Source organism: Carcharhinus amblyrhynchos, unplaced genomic scaffold (assembly GCF_965287045.1).
Source record: "Carcharhinus amblyrhynchos unplaced genomic scaffold, sCarAmb.v2.hapA scaffold_55, whole genome shotgun sequence".
NCBI classification, from domain to species: domain Eukaryota; kingdom Metazoa; phylum Chordata; class Chondrichthyes; order Carcharhiniformes; family Carcharhinidae; genus Carcharhinus; species Carcharhinus amblyrhynchos.
In genome coordinates this window covers 747,051-773,181 of record NW_027649796.1, presented here as the reverse complement: position 1 = coordinate 773,181, position 26,131 = coordinate 747,051, and the positions used below count along the sequence as shown (strand labels likewise).

The window sequence follows — 26,131 nt, the reverse complement described above, 5'->3', positions numbered from 1 at the left end:
GATATCACGTTCCTGATGAATAATTTGACCCACTTCTCTCTGAACCCTAATTCCTGCTGCCTCACGGTGTGATTTACTCAGAAATCCAGGAGGTGATGAGGCAAAGTCTATTTCCTCTGACATGGTCACGACTCTTTGGAACTCCTTTACTGAAAAAAAATTGTGGAAGCAGAGTCTTTGAATGTTTCAAAGACAGAGGTAGATGGATTTATGAGCCGTTATAGAGGATGGTGGGGGGGATGAGATTTGAGGGTATTGTTAAATAAGCTGCAATGTTATTTAACAGTGGGAAAGCATCAAGGAACTAAATGGGCTATCCCTGTTCCCCATGTGCATGAAAATAAAACAGCAGAAAATCAGAACTCAGATGGTAGAGAAAGGATTATTCTGATCATTGAATTATTTAAGTGGCAGGAATTTTAAAATTACATTTGACTGATAAAGTACCATTTACTAATCCAAGTACCGATTCATGATTTATGTCAGGGAAATGAACTAATAATAACGGTGAAAAATCTAGTCAGTAAATCATTTCTGCTCAGTAACTCAAATGCCAGAGACAGAACTTTAAAAAAATACTAGTATGTATGAAAGATCAGGAAGGACGATTGAGGAGTTAAATACTTCTTGACAGATAATATTTAGCTACTATTGCGGAGTGTGAAGGAGAGTCTGCCGCACAATGTCACAATCAGAGCAATGGAGAATTTCAGACTGGAGTTTACAAGAAAGGGAAGCTTCAAATTCAGTTACTCAGGTCAAATAGAAGAATGGATATTTTAAATTGAAGGCATCTGAGCACACTGTGTTCTCTGGAGTCTAGTGGGGACATAGTGAAAGCAGCAGAATCTGAGTAGCTGAAGATAAGACGCAATGTAGGAGAACATTGGAACAGCTGAATCTGGGATGAACAAAGACATGGAATAGGATTCAGCAGGCACTGTGCTGAGGTAGGGGTGCAGACTTACATACAGACAGTAAGGATATTTCTGCACTGGCAATTATACAGGATATGGAGTTTTATTTGATACCGAATGCTGAAATCACAGATAGTCTGGCTGGGTCTCAGAGGCTGGGACAGGAATGCAATCAAGTGGTTTGGAGATGGAGTCTGTGGGGGAACAGACAATGGCATCAATCCTTCCCATGTTTAATGGGATTGGGGAAGGGGATGTATAACATTCCCAGAGCAGACATCACGGTGAATAAAATCAATTACCTGATGTTCCCCCATGAAGAGTGAATTTCCACAATGAGAGCATAGGGATAGCATTTTTAAAATTTTTTTTACAAGATGTGGCCATCGCTGGCTAGACCAGCATTTGTTACAGCAATATTGAACAATTCATTCCTTTTCCGCTACATCCTGACTTATTCCTCTGGTCTCTCCAGTCCCACTCAAACACTTGCCTTTTTTGCCAGTCCACATGAGAATTAAACCTGATCTGTTCCCCTGCCCTTTGTACAGATACTGACAGATCTATCGTCACCTCTCCGTATTGTAGATTCACAATATTTGCAGTGTTATCCACATTTTGTCCTATTTTCCAGCTTCTATTCTATAAAATCCTGAAATTAAAATATTGAATATTAATGCCATTCTCTGTGCCACTTTGGGACTAAACTTAATGTTGTGATGGATTAAAAGGGCAATATTGAACTAAGAAACTGAGATACTCCTGTGCCTTCCCAAAAATACTGGTGTGATCGCATTCAGAATATTATATTCAGTTGTGTTTCCTCAGTACAACAAGCTTATTGCAGCTTCTGATGAGACCAACTTGAACCTGTGAGACAATGGTGGGGGTGAGTGGGAGCCAGTGTGTAAAGTGAATATGTCCTCACTGGAAACTAAAAGATTGAGAGGAGATATGAAAACTGTTTTCCATTGACTGCAGTTTTGCCAAAACTATGTGATGCTATACAATTTAAAACGCTGTTTTGATGTGAATGATAGGCACTATCACCTCTCTGTTAACTTTTTAGCCATGTCTGAACCAATGGAGCCCTAGAGCAGAGAGCAAACTAAATACCTGCAAGCAGATAATTGCTGAACAAATACCACTTCAAAACACTATTGGTATGCCTTCCATTGTTTTGATAACTGTAAGTAGATGAATAAAATGGTAATGACTGGATTGTACTTGCTCTTCCTATCATGGTCTTTCCTGGGATTTGTTTTTCCCATATTGTTGGGTAAGTGCCAGTGTTGTAGCTGCAGTGAACAGCTTGGGTCACAGTGTGGCCAGTCCTGGAACACTCACCTACAGCATTACAGCCAGGATTATGTCAGTGTCCCTGAACATCATTCCCTCAGCCATTTCTTTATATCATGGGGAGGGAATTCAATTGGCTGAAGACTAGTTTCTGTGATGATGGTGATCTCAGGAAGAGGCCGAGATGAATCATCCAGTAAACACTTATGGCTGAAGATGGTTGTGAATGTTTCAGTCTTGTCAGCCACGAGCTGGGATCTGCTGTTTCTGATGTCAATGTTTGTGGAATCCCCCCAACACATTTGTTGTCTAATTATCTAACATTTATATGACTGACATGGCAGGACTGCAAAGCGTTATGCTGTTAGTTGTGGCTCAAGTTGCTTCTCTCTCTATCCCATTGTGGCTGGTTGTAGATTCACCATGTTCCACATCATTTTTATATATTCCTGGTGCTGTTCCTGTAATGCTCTCCTACAGAACTCATTGAACCAGGACTGAGCCTCTGGTTTGATTGTAATGCTGGTGTGGTGAGTGTGTTATGCTATAATCTAATAGATTGTGGGTAAATACAATACTGTGACTGATGGCCAGCTGTCAGAATAGAAAGAGTCAATCTATTCAATATCTATCACATTTAGTGTGGGGATAACATTGCAAACAGCATAACCACTTGTCTGTTTGCAGACAGTACTTCATTTCCACTAAGGACTATGCGGTAAGTCTTACTAATACTGTCATGGACTGGTGCATTTGCAACTGTCAGATGAATGAGAACAAACTAGGATTTTCCACGTTCACTTGCCAAGAGCCACAAGCTCAGTCTGGCTGATCTGACTTTCAAACATTGGGTAGTTCAGTCAGTAATCGTGTTACTGAGACAGTCTGACTGGAGAAATTAAACCCTCTCTCCATCGCCGTGGCCCACCAGCCCCACGAGTAAATTTTGTACCTGTTTTTTTTTACCCACATTGACATGGAAAAGTCAATTTTCATCAACTGAAGGAAGGCAGTGATCTGGAGGAGGTTTTCTTGTTTAAGTTTGACCTCAGGACATAAGGTTTTGTGGGCTTCAGAGACAATATTGAGGAGTCTCTACATTTACACAATATCACTGGACAGTAATTTGATGCAGATCCATCTGGTGGGTACATACCCAGGAATTGTAGGGGAGGAGTCTGGGACACTGTTTGATCATCATAATTACAGAATCATATTGATGGTGGGTTAGAACTTGACATGTCTGCGGAACAGGTTCTGTAAAGCCTGCTACAAGTCCACAAATGTTAGTGAGAACTTTGCAGAGTCGACTGGGCCAGGTAACCGAATCCAGTCCAGCGTGGTGCACCCAATTTATTTTATTATACCTTACTGTAATTGTTTTGCCTTGTTTCCTAGGCCATTTCAGAGGTCAGTGAAGAGTCAGCTGTGTTACTGTATATCTGGAGCCACATACAGGCCAGGTTGAGTAAGGGCAGCAGGTCTGCTTCCTGAAAGGACCTTAATAAAGCAGATGGATTTTGTAGACAGTCTAATCTTATTTAATTAACTTAGTTCAAATTCACAAACAATGAGATTGAATCTTGCGTCTCTGGATTAAGAGTTCAGATCTCAGTTTGTTCATCCAGTAACATAGCCACTCTGCTGCTGTACCCGTGTGGGTGAGTTGTGTATGATTAGAAGAAACTGATGGCTTTAGGTTCCCAAAGCTGTCCACCTCTGAGGCTATCCTCACCTCATACCTGAGTCTGGTGCAGACTAATAACAGGATTGTTACTGGTCAATAACTTCATTATCAATGCAGCATCTGATTCCTTGTCTGCTAGAAGATGATCGAAACAGAACCAACTCTTTCTTCTTCATTTGTTAGTACATCCCTCCCACTTACCCGATGTTCTTGTCCAGTGAAAATCCTCTCGTATGTTAATGATAAGCTGACCCCATCCACTCCTCCTTCCATCGCCTGCTCTAGTCTGTCCTGGTAGAATTTTGTTAATTGGAACAGTTTGTAATCATCACAGTTTGTCAGGAACTGAGAGATTGGAGAGTTCGGATCTGTAAACACAAATGGAGAAAAATAAACACATTTCTGTCAATGAAACTTCCCTTTACAGGAAGCAACTGAAGGCTCTTGTGAGCCACCTGTGGGAATACAGAAACACTCATGAATAACATATTTGACCTTACTCCCAATAACCACCTTTGCCCCAGGCCCGTCAGTACCCATGGTTAACAAGAGGCTAACAATTTCAAAAATAAATTCAATATAGTTTTTAAAATCAGTCACCGGATGTGAGGGTTCCTCGCAAGGGCAGAGTTTGTTGCCAATCCTTAATTGCCATTGGAAAGCTGGTGAGACACTGTCTTGAACTGCTGCCGTGTGCCTGGGAAGTTAATGACAGGATCTCTATCCAGTGACAGTGAAGGTCTGGTTCCAAGTGAGGGTGTTGTGTGGATTGGAGGAAATCTGTAATTAGTGAGAGTGATCTTCCCATCTTTCTGCTGTCATTGTCATTCTGGGCGGGCAGAAATCACAGGATTGGAAAGTGTTGTTAAAGGCAATTTGGTGAGTTCCTGCAGTCCATCTGTAAATGATGCATGTTGCTATCTTTGTGCATTGGTGGCAAAGACATTTAGATGGTGGATGGGCTGCTGATCAGATGGGCTACATTCTCATAAGTGATATAGAACTTCATGTGTGCTTGTGAAGCCACAGTTATCAGGTAAGTTGCAAGTTTTCCATTACACCTCAGTGGCTAGTACTGGTTCCCAGCTTGGGTGATTGTGCGGAGTCTGCACGTTCTCCCCGAGTCTGTGTGCCTTTCTTCTGGGTGCTTTGATTTCCTCCCACAGTCCGAAAGATGTGCTGGTTCGGCGCATTCTGCAGGCTACATTTTCCCTCAGTGTCCCTGAACAGATGTTGGACTGTGGCGAGCAGGGGATTTTCACAGTTACTTCATTGTAGTGTTAATGTAAGCTTACTTATGAACTAAAAAATATTTAAAAGAAACATAGTGCCTTGTGGATTGTTGACTCTAAGGAAACAGGAGGTGACTTACTCTCCTCAGAAAGCCCAGCTTCCAACCTGCTCTTGTTGTTGCTACAGCATTTATGTAGCTGACCATTTTCCAGTCAAAGTATGTTGTTAAGGATTTTCCTGCTATGCTCGCCCCAATGCTGGAAAATCCTGCCCGAGGTTAATGGACTTTGCACGGTCCATGCTCCACCTGCTGTGATTCCTGTGGCAGGCAAGACGGGAAAATTCCACCAAAGGAGGTTGAACATAGTCGAATGAGGGGGTAACATCTGGCAGACGGGATGTTATGTGGGAAAATGCGGAGTTGTTTGCTTTGGCAGGAAGAATAAGAAAGCAGTATTATTAAACAGGAGAATGGTTGTAAAATTCAGAATTGCAGACATGATTCACAAGAAGTTAATGTGTCGGTGCAGCAAGTAATGGAATGTTATCCTTCATTACAAAGGGAATGTAACTCCAAAAGGATATTATGCCTCAGCTGTACAGGGAATTGGTAAGACCACATCTCGAAAAGCGCCTGCAGTTTTGGGATTGTTATTTAAAGAAAGAATGTAAATGCACTGGGGGCGATTCAGAAGAGGTGATTCCCAGAATGAGCGGGTTGTCTTATGAAGAAAGGTTGCATAAACTGGGATTGTATCCACCAGACTTCAGAAACATGAGCAGTGATTTAACTGAACAATATTCACAAGAACATGAAAAGGATTTTTAATCTTGTGTTTAAGTCCAGAATTAGGGGGCACTGTTTTAAAATCAGGATTTGCCTTTTTAGGTCAACGATTTAGAGATTTTTTATTTCTCTCAGAGTTGATGTGGCCCTCTGGAACTCTCTGCCTCTGAAGAGGTTGGAGGTGGTGCATCATTAAATATTTTAAATTGGAGGTGGATACATTCTTGTTATGCAAGAAAACCAAATGGTATTGAGGATAGATGGGAATGTGGATTTCAAAACATTAATAGATCACTGACCCGCCACGCCTGCCCAACCCCATCCTTCAGCAGACTGTTCACTGATCCACCAATCATAGATTGCTTCTCTCGTTCGTTAGCTGCTGATACTCTCACTAGTTGGCCTATCAGCAGCAGATGGAGAGAGAAAACAACCTCTGAATTTGAAATGGAACTCAACAGTTTGACACCAAGTTCAAAATGGTCTCTGGGACCATGTAGATGAACTTCACGAGTCACGCCCGGTCCCCAGGCCGAACCTTGGTTAAACCTGCTCTAGATGGTCACTCATCCCAACTTTCTACTCAGTAACTGTCCCGGTCCCTCTTCCTATGTCAGCTGCAGACAGGATAGGAAATACATTTGTATTGTTTTGTGATCCTACCTGTGTCCATGCTAATACTTGTTGAAGATGTTGGATATTCTCCTTTGTTTGAACCTTCAGCCATGATATTGACAGACGTTTCCTGATTCTGGGACTCTGTAGTGAGGGTAATAACAATGTCAGGATCAGACGTAAATACAAAAATCAGAAGCAGAGTGTTGAGATCTTTACTGGTATGTAAGATATATTTCAGAATATTACAATCTCAGGTATTACTGAAATAGTGGTAGTGGTGCAATGGTTAACACTGCTGCCTCACAGCATCAGGGACCCGGGTTCAATTCCCGCTTGGGTCACTGCACGGTCTGTACTCCAAAGACGTGCAAGATAGATCTCTTGAAAACTTGTGAACCGGTACAATTTATAGTTACATGGGTGTGTCACAGTGTTCACAGCGCGAGGGACCCGGGTTCAATTCCTGTCTCGAGTGATTGTGTGAAGGTTGCACATTCTCCCCGTGTCTGTGTGGGTTTCGCCCAGGTGCTCTGTTTCCCTGCCACAGTCCAAAAGATATGTGGGTTAGGCTGATTGGCCACGCTAAATTGCCCCATAGTGTCAGGGGGATTAGCAGGGGGAATAGGTGAGGTTATAGGGATAGGGCCAGGGTGGGTTTATTTTCAGTGTAGGCTCGATGGGCCAAATGGCCTCCTTCAACACTATTAGGATTCTATGTTCTCCCAGTATCTGCATGGGTTTCCTCCGGGTGCTCTGGTTTCCTCACACCTTCCGAAAGATGTGTGCTGACTGGGGGACTTTTACAGTAACTTCACTACAATAGAACGTAAGCCTACTTGTGAGAATAATAAATAAACTTTGAAAACTCTGAGATTTGACAGCAGTTTCACAAAGCACCAGACGTTCTCATCAAATTCATTGAAAATCCCTTCACCCTGACAAGCCACTGTCCCATCTCCAGTTTCCCCTTCCCTCTTCAGAGTCATTGAACATGTTGTTCCCTCCCCAATCCATGGCCATTTTTGCAGTAGGGCAACACAGTGATATTTATACCCTGTCACAAAGCCACCACTCCTCTTCAAATCATAAATACTATCCTATCCGACTCTGACAAAACTCAATGAAGTATCTTCATTCACCCGCATATAACCTTTAACATACTTGACCATGTCATCCTTCTCCAACTCCTGCCTCTTATCGTGCAGCTGAGTGGAAATGCATCAATGACACTTGGTTCAATTCTTATCTATGACTTTACATCTAGAAAATCAGTGACATTGCTTTCTCTTGCCACCGCCCCACCCCCCCTCTCCCCCCGCAACAAACACACACACACATACAATTATCTCTCTCATTGTCCCTCTTCTATTTCTCATCAACATGCTGCCCCTCGGTAACCTGGCAGCAGGTTCAACATGCGAACTGCTGATATCCAGCTCTACGTTCACACCGCCCTGAAACTCTGTTTACAAAATCCTAAACAACTAATAAAGTTAAAATAAGTTAAAGGAATAGAGGAACATTGCATTGCAATGCATACTTTAAATGTTTAATGCATGTTTTCTTTTGCTGTTTGATGAAAATAAAAACAAAAATAACTTCCGATCTTTTGACCTGGGGTTCTATTCTGGGATTCTCCTGTTCAGTTCCTGTTCTGGGATCGCACACACACAACAAATGGCTGCAGTCTATAATTCACTGACTGGAAGTGTGGTGGAACTAGGTTCAATTGAGGCGTTCAAAAGGGCATTAGACAGAAGAGAAAGAATGAGCAGGAGTGTGGGGAGAAAAGAAAGAGACTGGCACCAGGCCATGATGTTGGTTTAGAGAATCGGTTCAGACACAACAGGTCAAATGGCATCCTTCTGCATGGTCACATATCTGTAATTGTGTTACACAATCTCTGATCTCAAGGGCTCTATGCACATGATGCCTGTGTAATTGGGTGGGGGGGGGATAAATTAACCAATGTCTGTGTTATGGGGGGGAAGGGAAAAGCCCCAATATCTGTGCAGTGGGGCTAAGGGGAAAAAGCCCCGATGTCAGTGGAGTTGGGGAGGGGGAACCCGACGTCTGTGGAGTTGGGGAGGGGGAACCCGATATCTGCGGAGTTGGGGAGGGGGAACCCGATATCTGCGGAGTTGGGGAGGGGGAACCCGATGTCATTGTAGTTGGGGAGGGGGAACCCAATGTCTGTATAGTTGGGGAGGGGGAACTCGATATCTGTGGAGTTGGGGAGGGGGACCCCGATATCTGCGGAGTTGGGGAGGGGGAACCCGATGTCATTGTAGTTGGGGAGGGGGAACCCGATGTCTGTATAGTTGGGGAGGGGGAACCCGATGTCTGTATAGTTGGGGAGGGGGAACCCGATGTCATTGTAGTTGGGGAGGGGGAACCCAATGTCTGTATAGTTGGGGAGGGGGAACCCGATGTCTGTGTAGTTGGGGAGGGGGAACCCGATGCCTGCGGAGTTGGGGACGGGGAACCCGATGCCTGCGGAGTTGGGGAGGGGGAACCCGATGTCTGCGGAGTTGGGGAGGGGGAACCCGATGTCTGTATAGTTGGGGAGGGGGAACCCGATGTCTGTGTAGTTGGGGAGGGGGAACCCGATGTCTGTATAGTTGGGGAGGGGGAACCCGATGTCTGTATAGTTGGGGAGGGGGAACCCGATGTCTGTATAGTTGGGGAGGGGGAACCCGATGTCTGTGGAGTTGGGGAGGGGGAACCCGATGTCTGTATAGTTGGGGAGGGGGAACCCGATGTCTGCGGAGTTGGGGAGGGGGAACCCAATGTCTGTGTAGTTGGGGAGGGGGAACCCGATGTCTGTGGAGTTGGGGAGGGGGAACCCAATGTCTGTGTAGTTGGGGAGGGGGAACCCGATGTCTGTATAGTTGGGGAGGGGGAACCCGATGTCTGTATAGTTGGGGAGGGGGAACCCGATGTCTGTGGAGTTGGGGAGGGGGAACCCGATATCTGCAGAGTTGGGGAGGGGGAACCCGATGTCTGTGTAGTTGGGGAGGGGGAACCCGATGTCTGTGTAGTTGGGGAGGGGGAACCCGATATCTGTGTAGTTGGGGAGGGGGAACCCGATGTCTGTATAGTTGGGGAGGGGGAACCCGATGTCTGTGTAGTTGGGGAGGGGGAACCCGATATCTGTATAGTTGGGGAGGGGGAACCCGATATCTGTGTAGTTGGGGAGGGGGAACCCGATATCTGCGGAGTTGGGGAGGGGGAACCCGATATCTGCAGAGTTGGGGAGGGGGAACCCGATGTCTGTGTAGTTGGGGAGGGGGAACCCGATATCTGTATAGTTGGGGAGGGGGAACCCGATATCTGTGTAGTTGGGGAGGGGGAACCCGATATCTGCAGAGTTGGGGAGGGGGAACCCGATGTCTGTATAGTTGGGGAGGGGGAACCCGATGTCTGTATAGTTGGGGAGGGGGAACCCGATGTCAGTGTAGTTGGGGAGGGGGAACCCGATGTCTGTATAGTTGGGGAGGGGGAACCCGATGTCAGTGTAGTTGGGGAGGGGGAACCCGATGTCTGTGTAGTTGGGGAGGGGGAACCCGATGTCTGTGTAGTTGGGGAGGGGGAACCCGATGTCTGTGGAGTTGGGGAGGGGGAACCCGATGTCTGTGGAGTTGGGGAGGGGGAACCCGATGTCTGCAGAGTTGGGGAGGTGGGGGAATGGTCCCGATAACTATGCACTCGGGGAGGGGTGCCACGCTCAATATGACAGTGAAGTGAGGTGAGGCAGAACACCCCAATTTCTGTGTACTGGAGGAGAACACCCCAATTTCTGCGTAGTGAGGGGGTGGGGGGGGCGAAGTCTGTGAGGGGGCGGAGGGAAGAAATGCCCCACATCTGTGTAAGGAGGAGGAGGGGAGGAAATGTCACGATGACTGTGCAGGGGGCTGAAGGAAGCACCCCAATGTCTGTGTCGTGTGTGGATAAACAATCCATATCTGTGTAGGGCGGGGGAAGCCCCCTGATGCGTGTGTAGTGGGGGGGGGGGGGGGGGGGTTGTGTGGGAAGTGCCCCGATCTCAGCACAGTGAGTGGGGAGGGGGGAGTAGGCCCGATGTCTGTGCCATGTGGTGTTGGGAGGGAAATGCCCCGCAGCCTGTGGAGTGAAGGTGGGGAGGGGAGGGCAGAGGATGGCACAATGTATGTTGTGGGGGAAACCCACTGATTACCGTGTAGTGGAGAAGGGGAGAAGACCCACTGTCCGTGCAGTGGGGGGAAGCACCCCAATATCTGTGTCGAGGGTGGGGAACATACCGATGTTTGTGTAATGGGAGGGGGGTGGACATACCGATGTGTGTAGTGGGAAGGGAACCCTAATGTCTGAGGACTGGGGTTACCATAGCGTCTGTGCACTTGGAGGGGGGAACGCCCCGATCAATGTGAAATGGGTGTGGGGGGGTTGGTAATGCCACAATGTCTGTGTAGTTGTGGGGTGTGGTAAACCACCAATTATCTGTGTATTGTGGTGGTGGGGAGTGGGGGGAGGTGGGCATCCCAAAGTCTGTGTAGTGGTGGGTGGGCCGGGGGTGAGGTGGGGGGTGGAATGCCTTGATTTCTATGGAGTGCGGAGGGGGAAATGACCACATTTCTGTGTCGAGTGGAGAAACGCACCGTTTACGTGTAGTCAGGGGGAGGACAACCCAACGGCTGTGTCGTGGAGGGAACGTCCCAATGCTTGTGAATGCCGGGGAGGGGGGGGGGGGGGGGCAGCTTGGGGAGGGGGAGGGGGTGGGGAAACAACCCAACGTCTTTGTAATGGGGCAAAAGCCAGATACCTGTGTGGTGGGGGCAGGGGAACACCCTGATGCTTGTGGAGTGTGGGGGAAATGCCCACGTGGCTGTGTATTGGGGGGGGGAGAACACCTCAATTATCGTATAATGGAGGGGGAAGACCCCGGTGTCTGTGTGTGGGAGGGAAACGCCCCAATATCTGTGCACGGGGGGGTGGGAAATGCCCCGATTTGTGTGTAATGGGGGGAACAAGAGAGAAAATGCCCCAAAGTCTATATAGTGGGGAAATTACAACACAGGAACAGGCCCGTCATCTGTCCAATCCTGCACCGACCATGCTGCCTGACTGAACAAAACCCCCCAACCCTTCAATGGATCATATCCCTCTATTCCCATCTTATTCACATATTTGTCACGATGCCCCTTAAATGTCACTACCATATCCGCTTCCACTACCTCCCTTAGCAATGAGTTCCAGGGCACCTACTACTCCCTGTGTAAAAACAAAAATAAAATGCCTCATCATCTCCTTTAAACCTTGCCCCTTAAACCTGTGTCCTCTAGTAATTGACTCTTCCACCCTGGGAAAACGCTTCTGACTATCCACTCTCTCCATGCCTCTCATAATTGTGTAGACTTCTATCAGGTCATCCTTCAGCTTCCGTCATTCCAGTTTCCAAACCAAGTTTCTCCAGCCTCTCCTCATAGCTCCATACCAGGCAACATCCTGGTAAATCTTTTCCGTACCCTCTTGAAAGCCTACACATCTTTCTGGTAGCGTGTCCCCCAGAATTGAACACTATATTCCAAGTCCAGCCGAACTAAGTTTCTAAAGAAACATGACTTGGTAGTTTTTAAACTCAATACCCCAGCCAATGAAGGTAAGCATGCCGTATGCCTTCTTGACCACCTTCTCCACTTGCATTGCTATTTTCAGTGACCTGTGTACCTGTAAACCCTGATCCATTTGTCTATCAATATTCTTAAGGGTTCTGTCATTTACTGTATATTTACTGTCTGTATTAGGCTCTCCAAAATGCATCAACTCACATTTGTCCAGATTAAATTCCATCTGCCATCTCCGCCCAAGTCTCAACTGATCAATATCCTGCTGAATCCTCTGATGGCCCTTACTGCTATCCGCACATCTACCAAACTTTGTGACATCTGCAAACTTACTAATCAAACCAGTTACATTTTCCTCCAAAACATTTATATATATTACAAATAGCAGAGGTCCCAGCACTGCTTCCTGAGGAACACTACTTGTCACAGCCCTCCATTCAGAAACACACCCTTCCACTGCTACCCTCTGTCTTCATTGACGGAGTAAAAAGTCTGACAACACCAGGTTTTAGTCCAACCGATTTATTTGATAATAGACTCACAAGCTTTCGAGGTTTCCCTCTTCATCAGGTGAATGGAGAGTTCTGGCCTCAGACAGAGCATATAAAGCACAGACAGTTTACAGATTACTGATTAGAATGCGAATCCTTACACCTAACCTGCTGTTCAAGTCCTAAAGTGGCTGACAATGTGTGTGGAAGGAGCACTGATCACAGGTTACAGAGATGTGTATTGTCTCCAGACAGTACAGAAAGTGAGGTTTTGCAAACCCAGGCAAGTCACGGGGGTTACAGATAGTGCGACATGAACCCAAGATCCATGTTGAGACTGTCCTCATGTGTGCGTGACTCCGTCCCTGCCCTCTGATCGGAAGATTCTGTTTAAGCAATACTAACTGGTTTAGTTTTGTTCAGAATTCACAAGTTCAGAATTCCTTCAACTCTGAATGAAGTTTCTTACAAACAATTCATTCTCCAAGGCGGCCTTCACGACACACGACAGCGCAGAGTCGCTGAGCAGAGACTGATAGCCAAGTTCCGCACACATGAGAACGGTCTCAACAGGGACCTTGGGTTCATGTCGCACTATCTGTAACCCCCGTGACTTGCCTGGGTTTGCAAAACCTCACTTACTGTGCTGTCTGGAGACAATACACATCGCTGTAACCTGTGATCAGTGCTCCTTCCACACACATTGTCGGCCACTTCAGGTCTTGAACAGCAGGTTAGGTGTAAGGATTCACATTCTAATCAGTAATCTCTAAACTGCCTGTGCTTTATATGCTCTGTCCGAGGCCAGAACTCTCCATTCACCTGACCAAGAGGGAAACCTCGAAAGCTTGTTGAGTCTATTATCAAATAAATCGGTTGGACTAAAACCTGGTGTTGTCAGACTTTTTACTGTGTTTACGCCAGTCCAACGCCGGCATACCCACTTCATTGACGGAGCCAGTTTTGTATCCAGAACCCAAATCTCTCTGAATGGTAATGTGGGAAAACCCTGATTCATATCACTCCATTCCTCCTAAATAGGTAAAGGATGTTGTTTAACAGGAGCTGGATAATTCTGAACTCTCACTTTTAAACAGATCACCCTTCATCACTGTCCATTACCACTGACTGAATATAATCACATCGAAATGGAATAGCTACAACAGCCTGTGAAATACACAATCTCACTGAGAAATAAAATGGTGAATAAAATCGAGCAAAAACACATAATGCAGCTTGGGAAAATATATCTATCTTACTTTGATCAGCAGGTTGTCTGTTTCTGTGCCGAGTCTGCCAGTTTTGTCTTTGCCACCAATCCTGAGATTGTTCCTGGTTTTCTTTCAGCAAATCACAGTTTAGTAATTGGTTCTGCTCTCTGTAATTTGAGGTTAGTGCCACACTTTGAGAGGCTGAATGACGTTCTGCTGTACTGAACCGACTCCGTCCCTGCCCTCTGATCGGAAGATTCTGTTTAAGCAATACTAACTGGTTTAGTTTTGTTCAGAATTCACAAGTTCAGAATTCCTTCAACTCTGAACGAAGTTTCTTACAAACAATTCAGTTCACACTGTCTCACAGCCTGTTCAATAGAAGAGACAGAACTTTAGGAATAGATCCATACGTTTTTCTGAAAAAAACTCTGCAAATCTCCACCTCGTCCATGTTGTTTTAAAGATTCATGCTTTGTTAGTTTATGACTGTCCCTGAATCAATGTGTCCAGGATTCTTGATCATAAACAATAATCCCTCCTATAAGGTAAAATAATGATCTTGTTATGTTGATGAGCATTGAGACAAGTTGGAACTGGGTGTACTTGTCACATTTCCCGGGTTTCCGCCTACATTAGGTGAGTTCCAGTAATTCTTCCCAATCCTTGATACGCTGTGAGACCGCATATGCACCTGGCAGGACAAGACACTACTTGCTTGGAATGTCGTTTTTCACTGAGTGAGAGAAAGAGTCTTTCTTACTGCTCTGTGTTAACCAATCAAATGAACAATGTTTGTTCTGAGCAGTGTTAAAGATCCAAATGCACAGACCTGGGTTTCTTTGTCCCACATTTATCTGCTTTGCAGGACAACTTAGTCCTGATCCTTCCTCTCATTATAAGCCTCACTTTACACCTCAGTGTTCCGTAATAAAACACTAAAAACATTAGACATACAAGTATGTTCCACATAAAGCACTATCATCAAGAGATATAACCATCAAGAGGAACCCTATTCCTGCCAGATGTATATATGGTCTGATGGTGTATCAAACTCCTGTCAGATGTACACCAGGCTTCACCATGTTTCAGAAAGCAGATAGTCAGGATAGAAGGGTCATTTTCAGTATGGCTTCTGGTGACAAGTGGGGTCAGTGTTGGGACACAAATTTTCACTTAATACATCAATTATCTAGATGAAAGAACTGAGGGCATTTGGGTAAGTTTTCAGATGATACAAAAATAAGTTGAGGGACAGAAGGAGACGAGTTTGCAGGGTGGGCACATAAGTGCCAGATAGATCATAGAACATAGAACATAGAACATTACAGCGTAGAACAGGCCCTTCGGCCCACGATGTTGCGCCGACCAGTTAAAAAGCAATGACCCTCTAACCTAAACCAATCCCTTTCCATCCATAAACCTATCCACGGACCTCTTAAACGCCCCCAAACTAGGCGCATTTACAACTGCAGCAGGCAGGGCATTCCAATCCCTCACCACCCTCTGGGTAAAGAACCTACCCCTGACATCCGTCCTATAACTACCCCCCCTTAATTTAATTTAAGATGGCATACAATGTGGGAAAGTGTGGGGCTATGCACTTTGGTTGGAAGAATAGAGGTATAGACGATTTTCTATGTGGGGAGAGAACTTAAAAATCAGAAGCGCAGGTTGACTTATGAGTCCTAGTTCAGGAATCTCTTAAGTTAACTTGCAGGTTGAGTTTTTGGTTAGGAAGGCAAATGCAATGTTAGCACTCATTTTGAAAGGACTAGAATACAAACGCAGGATGTACTTCTGAAGCTTTACAAGGCTCTGGTCAGACCAATTTGAAATATTGAACAAATTTGGGCCCAGTATCAATGGAAGAAGTACTGGCCCTGCAGAGGCTACAGAGAAGGTTGATGAGAATAATCCCGGGAATGAAAGGCTTGACATATGAGGAGTGCTTGAGGACTCTGTGTCTGTACTCAATGGAGTTTAGTCGAATGAAGGGTAGTAAGGAGAAGGGGGAAAGAGGGGATCTCATTGAAACTTACAGAATACTGAAAGGCCTGGATCCTGGAGATGGGGAAAAGATGTTTCATTTAGGAGGGACTAGCATTCCAGGGCACAGTCTCAGATGAAAGGGGCGACTCTTTAGAACGAAGATGAGGATGAATTTCTTCAGCCAGAGAGTGGCAAATCTGTGGAGTTCATTAACATAGAAAGCTTGAAGTTACGAGAATGTTTAAAACAGAGATAGATAGGTTATTGATTGGTAAGAGGATCGAATGTTACGGGTAAAAGGCGGGAGAATGGGGTTGAGAAACATATCGGTTAAAACTGAATGGTGGAGTAGAATCGAATGGCCTCATGTTGCATCTATATCTTATGGTCTTATGGTGTGCATGGGTTTCACAGTGTACCAGGATCCTGCTAGATTTGTACAGGGTTTCACACTGTACCAGGATTGTAACAGGTTTGTATTGGGCTTAACAGTGTATCAGGATCCTCCCAGGTGTGCTTGGGGTTTCAAGTGTAACAAGATCCTGCCAGAGGTGCTTGGGGTTTCACAGTGTAACAAGATCCTGCCAGATGTGTATGGAGTTTCTCAGTGTACCTGTACCCTGCCAGCTGTGTACAGGGTTTCACAGTGTTATCAGGATCCTGCCAGGTGTGTACGGGGTTTCACATTGTATCAGGTTCCTCCCAGGTGTGTATGGGGTTCACAGTGTATCAGGATCCTGCAAGGTGTGTACGGGGTTTCACAGTGTATCAGGATCCTGCCAGGTGTGTAGAGTGTTTCACAGTGTATCAGGATCCTGCTAAGTGTGTACAGGGTTTTACAGTGTATCAGGATCCTGCCAGGTGTGTACGGGGTTTCACAGTGTATCAAGATCCTGCCAGGTGTGCTTGGGGTTTCACAGTGTATCAAGATCCTGCCAGGTGTGCTTGGGGTTTCACAGTGTATCAAGACCCTGCCAGGTGTGTACAGGGTTTCACAGTGAATCAGGATCCTGCCAGGTGTGTACAGGTTTCACAGTGTATCAGGATCCTGCTAAGTGTGTACAGGGTTTTACAGTGTATCAGGATCCTGCCAGGTGTGTACAGGGTTTCACAGTGTATCAGGATCCTGCCAGGTGTGTACAGGGTTTCACAGTGTATCAGGATCCTGCCAGGTGTGTACAGGGTTTCACAGTGTATCAGGATCCTGCCAGGTGTGTACAGGGTTTCACAGCGTATCAGGATCCTGCTAGGTGTGTACAGGGTTTCACAGTGTATCAAGATCCTGCCAGGTGTGTAGAGTGTTTCACAGTGTATCAGGATCCTGCCAGGTGTGTAGAGTGTTTCACACTGTATCACGATTCTGCCAGGTGTGTACAGGGTTTCACAGTGTATCGGGATCCTGCCAGGTGTGTACAGGGTTTCACAGTGTATCAGGATCCTGCCAGGTGTGTATTTTGAACACGATGTGTCAGAAATTTTTTGAATTATAGCTTTCACCTGGGCAGAATAGTTGATATGCAATGAACATTTAAACCATGTTCGTTTCTGTTTCTTCGCCCATTTAGTGTGTGATTTCCAGATTTTGATTAACCCTAAGGCTCGAGTTCTCTGGCCGTTCACACCGGCAGGATCCTCTGGGCCCACCGAAAGCACACCCCCTTCCCTGGGTTTCCAAACGGCATAGGGCAGCTTCAATGAGATTTACGATTGATTGCAGCAGGAACAGGAATACCTTGCCAACAGAGAATGACATTATATTGAATTACTCATGGATGAAAAAAAAAAACCAAAATAAAACAATTAGAGCCAATTTTCTTAATCTCACCCTCGTTCTCAGAAAAAAAAATTGAAAAGTCAACTTAATTTTTGAAATTTCAGGTGACTGGGTTTTTCAGACAAACTATGTTCATATAATCAGAATCTATTTAAAACAATCAGCTTTCAGAAAATTGTGTAATATTACAGCAGCATTTGTTGTATTTTAATCTGAAAGTGAATTGCATGCATTAATATGACAAACCAATCTGTACTTCATTCAATATTTTATCCAACTTTTGAATCAAATGGTGCATTTTCACAAAAGATTCCCTTCGGTCCTCCAAAGTTCTCCATCACCAGACTCAGGAGAACTGTTGAATTGTGCATCCAGTTTCCCTTCTCCACGCACTCAGTGACTTTCGGTAAAGAATAATAATTAACACATTGAGGAACAGAGCGAAAGCTAAAAAGTAATCTGCTCAGTGATTGAATTTTTCAGTCCGGTTGAATACAAAACAAGTCACTGAACATCAACAACATCCATTGACATAGCGTTCCTGCTATAGCTTAAAGCTTATAACATAATTCGCAGGAGCACAATCAGTCCATTGACCTCGAAATTTTTCAGTCCGGTTGAATACAAAACAAGTCACTGAACATCAACAACATCCATTGACATAGCGTTCCTGCTATAGCTTAAAGCTTATAACATAATTCGCAGGAGCACAATCAGTCCATTGACCTCGAAAACAACAGGTGTCATGTGCCTTGTGCTGGGGATATGTTAGGGACAAGTCCTGTCTCCACCCAAACAAGAACAACCACTGATTGTGTTTGAACTCTATGGGATAGTCACAGTAAAGGACACTGAACAAGTGGCTGGGATTAGACGAGATGGAATTTTGGAGACTTTCAAATGGATAGATTGGCTGCTTGCACTGAATATCTCTCAAGCAGTGACATTAAGTTCTACATTTCGGGCTGTTGGAATTTTACATTCAGTAAATGTAAAAAAAATTTTTACATTTTTCTACATTCCTCAGGTTGGAATTTTCAGTGAGTGTACGTAGGGAGGATAAATGCTGGGTTTTCAGTCTCCCCTTTCATGATGTTGTTTTCTCTTTTACAGAAGTTCCCTATTTAGTGTCCATTCCAAATTAGCCTGGGAGAAGGTGATGGTGAGTCACATTGTTTCAGCCTCTGTCCTTGCACCAATGATGGATAAGCTGGGATAGTGTGTGGACAGTATGAGCTGCCTTTCATCATTTCAGTAGACCACAAGATTGAACTAATCAAGACCCCATGAATCATATTAAACGCATTTAATACACAGCAAATACTTTAGAATGAGTTGAATGTTTCATATTGAACAATAGAACATACTTAATCATTAATAAATTGTCATCAAATTCAAATGGTAAAAATAAAATTAGTGTTCACTCCTTAGCTGCCGAGGGAGCACAGCTCTCAGTTAATGTAATCAGCATGCCTCTCATTTCAGTTCCTGACTTCTGGTGAGTAACACTTCATTCATAATAATGAATAATCTCCATTGTGTTGTGTGGCACTATCACCGTGCTAAATGGGACAGATTTCGATCTGATCGAGTAACTCAAGACTCGGCACCCATGAGGCACGGTGGGCTGTCAAAAGCAACAGAACTGTACTCCCGCAAAATCTGCAACCTCTTGGCGTGGTATACCCCCACTTAGCCATTGCAATCAAGCCAGGTGGTCAACTCTGGTTCATTGGAGATTGCAGGAGGGAATGCAGGAGCAGCATCAGGTATATCTAAAAATGTGGTGCCAACTTGGCGAGGCTAACAAACAGGACTACTTTCATTCCAAATGGCAAAAACAGCAAGTGATAGAGAAAGTGATCCCACAACTAACGGATCAGATATAAACTCTGCAGTCCTTCCACATCCAGATGTGGATGCAGGTGACAACGCACTGGAGGGGGAGGCTCCACAAATATCTCCATCCTCAATGATGGAGGAATCCAGCACATCAGTGCAAAAGATAAGGCTGAAATATTCACAGCAACCTTCAGCCAGATGTGCCGAGCGAATGATCCATCTTGGGCTCCTGCAGTTGTCCCCAGCATCTCAAGTATCAGCTACCTGCAAATTCGATTCACTCCTCGTGATATCAAGAAACATTTGAAGGCGCTTGATACTGCAAAGGTAATGGGCTCTGATAACATTCCGGCAATAGTGCTGAAAACTTGTGCTGCCCAAATTGTTGTTCCCCTCGCTAAGTTCTTCCGGTGCAGTTATAACACTAGCTTCTATCCAACAATGTGGAAAATTGCCCAGTTTTGTCCTGTAAACAGAAGGTAGGACACATCCAACCTGACCAATTACTGCCCAATCAGTCTACTCTTGGTCACTGGATGAGGGTTTTCGACAGTGCGATCAAGCAACACCTGCTCCAAAATAACCTGCTGTGTGACGCCCAGTATGTGTTTCAAAAAGGTCACTCAGCTGCTGACCTCATTACAGCCTTGCTTCAAACATGGGCAAAAGAACTGAATTCCGGAGGGCAGGTGACAGTGCAGCCTAGTGTGGCATCAAGGAGCCCTAGCCAATCTGGAATCATTGTGTATCAGGGAGCACACACTTTGCTGATTAGAGTCATACCTGTTACATAGGAAGATGGTTGTAGTTAAGGAGGGCCAACCATCCCAGCTAAGGACATTTCTGCAGGCGTCCCGAGGCACCATAATCTTCAGGTGCTTCATCAATGACCTTCCCTCCATCATAATGTCGGAATGCTTGCCAGGGATTGCACAATGTTCAGCGTCATTCACGACTCCTCAGACACTGAAGCAGTCCATGTTCAAATGGAAGAAGATTTGGACAATATCAAGGTTTGGACTGACAAGTGGCAGGTAACATTCACGCCACACAAATGCTAAGCAATGACTATCACCAATAAGAGACATTCTAACCACCGTCCCTTGACATCCAATGGTGTAATCATCACCGAATCCCACGCTGTCAATATCGTTGGGGTTACCATTGACCAGAAACTCAACTAGACTCACCACATAAACACAGTGGCTACACAAGCAGGTCAGAGGGTGGAAATACTGCAGGGAATAACTCACCCCCTGACTCCCCAAAGCCTGTCCACCATTTACAAGCCCCAAGTCAGAAGTTTGATGGAATACTCCCCACTGGCCTGGATGGGTGCAGCTCCAACAACAATCAAGAAGCTTGACAAAATCCAGGCAAACCCAACCCCCTTGACAGCCACCACATCTACAAACATTCAATCTCTCTGCTACCGATGGTTAGTGGCAGCAGTGTAATGTCTACAAAATGCACTGCAGCAATTCACCAAAGACTTTTAGACTGCAACATCCAAAACTACGGCCATTTCCATCAGGAAGGACAAGGGCAGCACATACATAGGAACACCACCATTTGTAAGGTCCCCTCCAAGCCACTCACCACCCTGACTTGGAAATATATTGCTGTTCCTTCATAGTCGCCGGGTCAAAGTCCTGGAATTCCCTCCCTAAGGGTAGTGTGGGTCAACCCACTGAGCATGTACTGCAGCAATTCAAGAAGGCAGCTCACTACCACCGTCTCAAGGGCAACTAGTAATATGCAATAAATGCTGGCCAGCCAGCAACACCCGGGTCACACAAATGAAAAAAAAACCATGCTGGTCGAAAATAAATTTACACAGATGGAAATCAGTGGAATCTGGTGACCCTGCGCATCGACAACAGTTTTTAAAAAAGCGCCTTGTGGGCCATTTGCAGAATACAGATACATCACATGTGCTTCCAGGATGCAAGTTGCCAACCACTGCCATACACTCTTGATATGTCCAATGCTGTTAGGGAGTTCCAGATTCCACCTGATCCAGTGATGGTGAAAGAATGGCAAGATATTTTCTGGACAGGACTGTGTGTCACGTACAGGGAATGTGCAGCAGTGCTGTTCCCCTACACCAACTTTTTTTTGTCATTCTAGGAGGTCTCAGATTTAAAAAGCTCCAGTGAAAGAGGGTTGAAGTATTGCTGCAATGCTACACACTGCTGCCATAGACCACCGTGACCGAATATTTAAGCTGATGGATGATCAAATGGGACTGATTTATTCTTGTTGGTACTGAGTTTCTTTTAATATTGCTGAAGCTGCACTCATCCTGAGTTGTTGTCTTGTCCTGCCAGCTGAGTGCAGGAGAACCAATGGAACTCGCCCAACACAGATGGCGATTTGGAAGCAGTTTTAGAGTGTACGCTGCTCTCACCTGTCTTACTGTTTTCAATTTGACATCAGAATTGATATTTAACCTCGCGGATCCGATCTAGAAACCTCAGCATATTGGATCAGGATATATTAATCAGTAATTCCCAAATGTGTATAATTAAAATCACTGGATAACAAATCTTTTGTTCAGAGATTTTGGTTGAGCCCAGCATAAAACCGCTAGTAAGTTTAGGGACCTGATTCTAGAACTGGCACAGGATGGAACATTGAAAGTGTTTTTTGCTAAACTATTGTTTCTGAAGTTTGCCCTTTGAAACCGATTATCTGATCATTCTCTGAATAAAAAAAAGCATCATCTGAAATAAACAATCGAAGTTCAACTAATTAACAGGGAGGTGTAAATCCTCCAGAAGTTTTACACATCATTATTCAACAAACATTTAAATACAGTAACAGGAGGCAATTATTCTGCCCTTGAGCCTATTCCTCTATTTAATTACATTTTGCCTCATCTGCATCTTAATTCCATTTTCCCTGAATAGATGTCATCCTCGATAAGGACAGTTGACGATGACCTGCCATTGATTCACTTCACTTGTCATCCTGAATGAATGAAACTCCATTGGGCCAGAATCCACCCTGTTTGGTGCCTCTGTTGCTGGTTTACAATAATAAATGTAACTGGAGTGTTAGTGCTCATTGCCCAATAGCTGCAGTCATTGTTGCTCAGAGATCATTCAGTTTGGAAGTTAAATGGTTAATCTCCAGGTACAGAAACAGTCCTTCTCTCAGCTCATTGACAAGGAACTGGCTCCTGGGCTCTGGAGCGAAACCACAAATATGAGGAAATCAATATTTGCTCAAAATTCCAAAGTCCCAGTTTTTTATCATTTGACGGATTTACCGAACATCTCTGGAACAAGAAGAGTTAAAGTAAAATTTCAAATGAAATTTTTTTGACAGTTGAATTAGCCGCAGGTTGTCAAACTGGTTGAATTTGATCCCTGGAATGGGGCCGCTCCCTTCTCTGCAGTAAGTGAGGAATGTTTAAATTGAATTCCATGCTGAGGATGGGCAGCAGCTTTCACACAGAGGGTAAAGCAGTAAGCCTCACTGAAAAGGGATACAATCACATTTCCAATTTGTTTAATTTGAGCAAGTTACAAGAAATTTCTATCTCATTGATGCAGAGGATCAGGGATAGAACTTACACAAATGACACTGAAATAAAGAGACAGGGATTTTTTGCAGACAGCAGATAAGATTAATGTAACTTCTGACATTTAATACCTTGACCAGTATCATGTATATACATCTTGTCCTGGATGCCAATATATCTCTGTTTCTTTGGTCTCTCTTTTCCCAGTCCATCCATTTATTGTGTATTTCATTGACTTATTGCCTTTTCTAAATGTGTTGCCTCGCACTTCTCTGGATTAATTACTATTTGACACTTTTCTGCCCAGCTGTTCAGTCCACAGACATCTTCCTTCATTCTAAAGCTTTCTGTCTCACTGTTAACTACTTAACCAATTTTAATTGAACTTGCAAACTTCTTAATCATGGCTTCTATATTTAACTCAGTGTAGGAGGATCATTTGCAACCTCAGGAAGATTTTGCTTCTGCAATTCACTCTATCCCCAATTAAGTCTCCCATGTCGGGTTTATGAGTCCTGGCCAATGATGGTGGAACCAGTAAATGTTTGATGGCAATATTGGATGGGCTGGAACCCCAAGGTACAATGGCTGCTTACGGGTGGAGCACTCTTCAGGAAGTTTACAGGAAGTCAGGAAACTACTTCACGTTTCACTCGGATTATTGCTCATTGAAGTTGGAAATGGGAGACTCTGACGAATAACTAGAGAGAAAGAAATGAAAACAAAGAACAAAGAACTACCCAGTACGGGAAACAGGCCCTTCGGCCCAACAAGCCCGTGCCGCCGCATCCTCCTACACCTACCCTGCCCTGCGTGTATGCGAGTGGAATGCCTAACTTAGCCAGATTCAGGGAGAATAGTGTCAATTTGGTAAACCAATCAGCCTAAGAGCACATCTTTGGGGTGTGGGAGGAAACCGGAGCGCCCGGAGGAAACCCACACAACCACAGGGAGAATACGCAAACTCCCACAGACACAGGCCCAAATCCATGTATCTGCACAGCTAGCAGTGCTAGTCACTGAGCTGTTGCGGCGCCCGTCTACCGGTCCAGGATCAAGCATACACACCGACAGGAAGTACTAGGCCACTCCCGGAACTTCCAAGAGCAGCCCACGCACGACCCACCGTGTGCACGCCCCTCGTTTGACAACAAGGTGGACCGCCACCTGCGGAATAAAAAGACAAAACATTAACATGTAAGTCTGCATTTCCGGTGTCTCCCGAGGCTCTGACCCTATTTAATACCCTCTACTATAACCCTCCATCCTTGTTTCACTCATGTGCCTATCTAAATAAACCTTAAACAAGTCCAACGTGCCTGCCTCCACCACCCTACTCAGTAGCACGTTCCATACCCCCAGGACCCTCTGCGTGAAGAACCTTCCTCTCATATCCAAATTATACTTCTCCCCCCTCACCCTTAGATCGTGACCTCTCGTAATTGTACCCAATCTAGGGAGCAGCCTTTCACTATTGACTCTATCTATTCCCTTCAGTATTTTATATACCTCTATCATGTCTCCCCTTAATCTCCGTCTTTCCAAGGAGAAAAGTCCCAGTTTCTCCAATCTTTCCTCGTAACTCAGTCCTTCCATGCCAGGCAACATCCTGGTAAACCGCCTCTGCACCCTCTCCAGGGTCTCCACGTCCTTCCGGCAGTAAGGTGACCAGAACTGGATGCAGTACTCCAAATGCGGTCTAACCAACGTTCTGTACAACTGAAGCATTAGACTGCAGCTCCTATACTCTATACCCCTTCCTATAAAGGCTAGCATTCCATAAGCTTTCCTCACAACCTTCTCTACTTGTGTCGCAACCTTCATAGACCTGTGAACCTGCACTCCCAGGTCCCTCTGTATTTCTATACTCCTAATCGGTCTACCTTTAATCACATAGCTCCTCTCTGCATTATTCCTTCCAAAATGCATCACCTCGCATTTGTCAGGATTAAATTCCATCTGCCACCTATCTGCCCAATGCACCAACCTATCTATATCCTGCTGTATCATCTGACATTCCACCTCGGTATCCGCCAACCCTGCCATCTTGGTGTCATCCGCAAACTTGCTGATCACACCACGTACGCTCTCTTCCAAGTCGTTTATGTATACTACAAAGAGGAGAGGTCCCAGTACTGAGCCCTGCGGCACACCACTGGTGACTGGCCTCCAGCCCGAAAAGGTCCCCTCCACAACTACCCTCTGTCTCCTATTGCCCAGCCAGTTCTCAATCCACCTAGCTACCTGCCCTTGTATCCCAGTGGAGAAATAAACAGAGGACCTTCCTTGTGCCGATCATTGCCATATTTAGGAATCAATTATTGATATTTACCACAAACAGCAAGATGCCAAGTACAAAGTTCTCACTGGATAGTCATTCAAAATTATAAAAACTATCCATACACCATTGCATTCTAGCCATTGAGCCAGTTTTGGATTCAAATGATCACTTTCTTTCCCTTGGATCCAATGGCTTTTACTTTTCTGACAGTTGTCAGAAAAACGTCACTAAATCCCACGTAGACTGCATCAAACAAGTGTCTCTCTAATCTGAAAAAAAATCAGTGAGGTTAGTCAGCCAAGACCTTTCTTTAACAAATTGATGCCTTTCTAAAGGATCATTTATAATAACTGTCAGAATGTCTTTGAATAATTTGTCCACTAAGGACTGACGTGTAATTACTCCATCTCCCTGGCTGCTTTCTGAATAACTGTACAACATTAGCAGTTCTCCAATCTGACAATATCACGCTGCAGCCATAGAGCACTGGAAAGTGATGGTTAAAGCTTCTTCTTTTTAATCCTTTACTCATCTTGGCAGCCTGGGATGCATTTCATCCAGATCTGATGATTTATTCACTTTCAAAGATGGTAAATATTTCAATACTTTATCCCTCATTAAGTTTAACACATTCAATATTTCACAACCCTCATCTTTAACTGAGAGATCTGCTTCGCTTCCCTGTTTTGTGAGAACAGACACACAGATCATTAACAACCATGTGCATTTCGTCTCTCTCCATCCACAAGTTACCATCTTGTTTTTTTAACCCTTGGTACTCTTTTCTTAGTTATTTGTTTGCATTTTTTGTCTTTGTAAAATATCTTTTGGCCTTCCTTTTTTATTGCCCTCTTATTGTTTCCTGCC

At 44.8% G+C, this 26,131-nt stretch overlaps 1 protein-coding gene across 1 annotated transcript in view; it reads right to left on the bottom strand.

Annotated features, from left to right (window-relative positions):
- LOC145337655 (NACHT, LRR and PYD domains-containing protein 3-like) overlaps window positions 1-13,976 on the bottom strand; it is a 72,487-nt gene extending 58,511 nt beyond the window's left edge. The window contains exons 1-3 of the mRNA XM_080182472.1: window positions 13,895-13,976; window positions 6,587-6,682; window positions 4,105-4,271 (exon numbers count right to left, since the gene is read on the bottom strand). Of these exons, the coding sequence (XP_080038598.1) occupies window positions 4,105-4,271; window positions 6,587-6,650 (231 nt within the window). The 5' untranslated portion in view covers window positions 6,651-6,682; window positions 13,895-13,976. The remainder of the gene's footprint in view (window positions 1-4,104; window positions 4,272-6,586; window positions 6,683-13,894) is intronic.
- Between the last annotated feature and the right edge of the window lie 12,155 nt (window positions 13,977-26,131).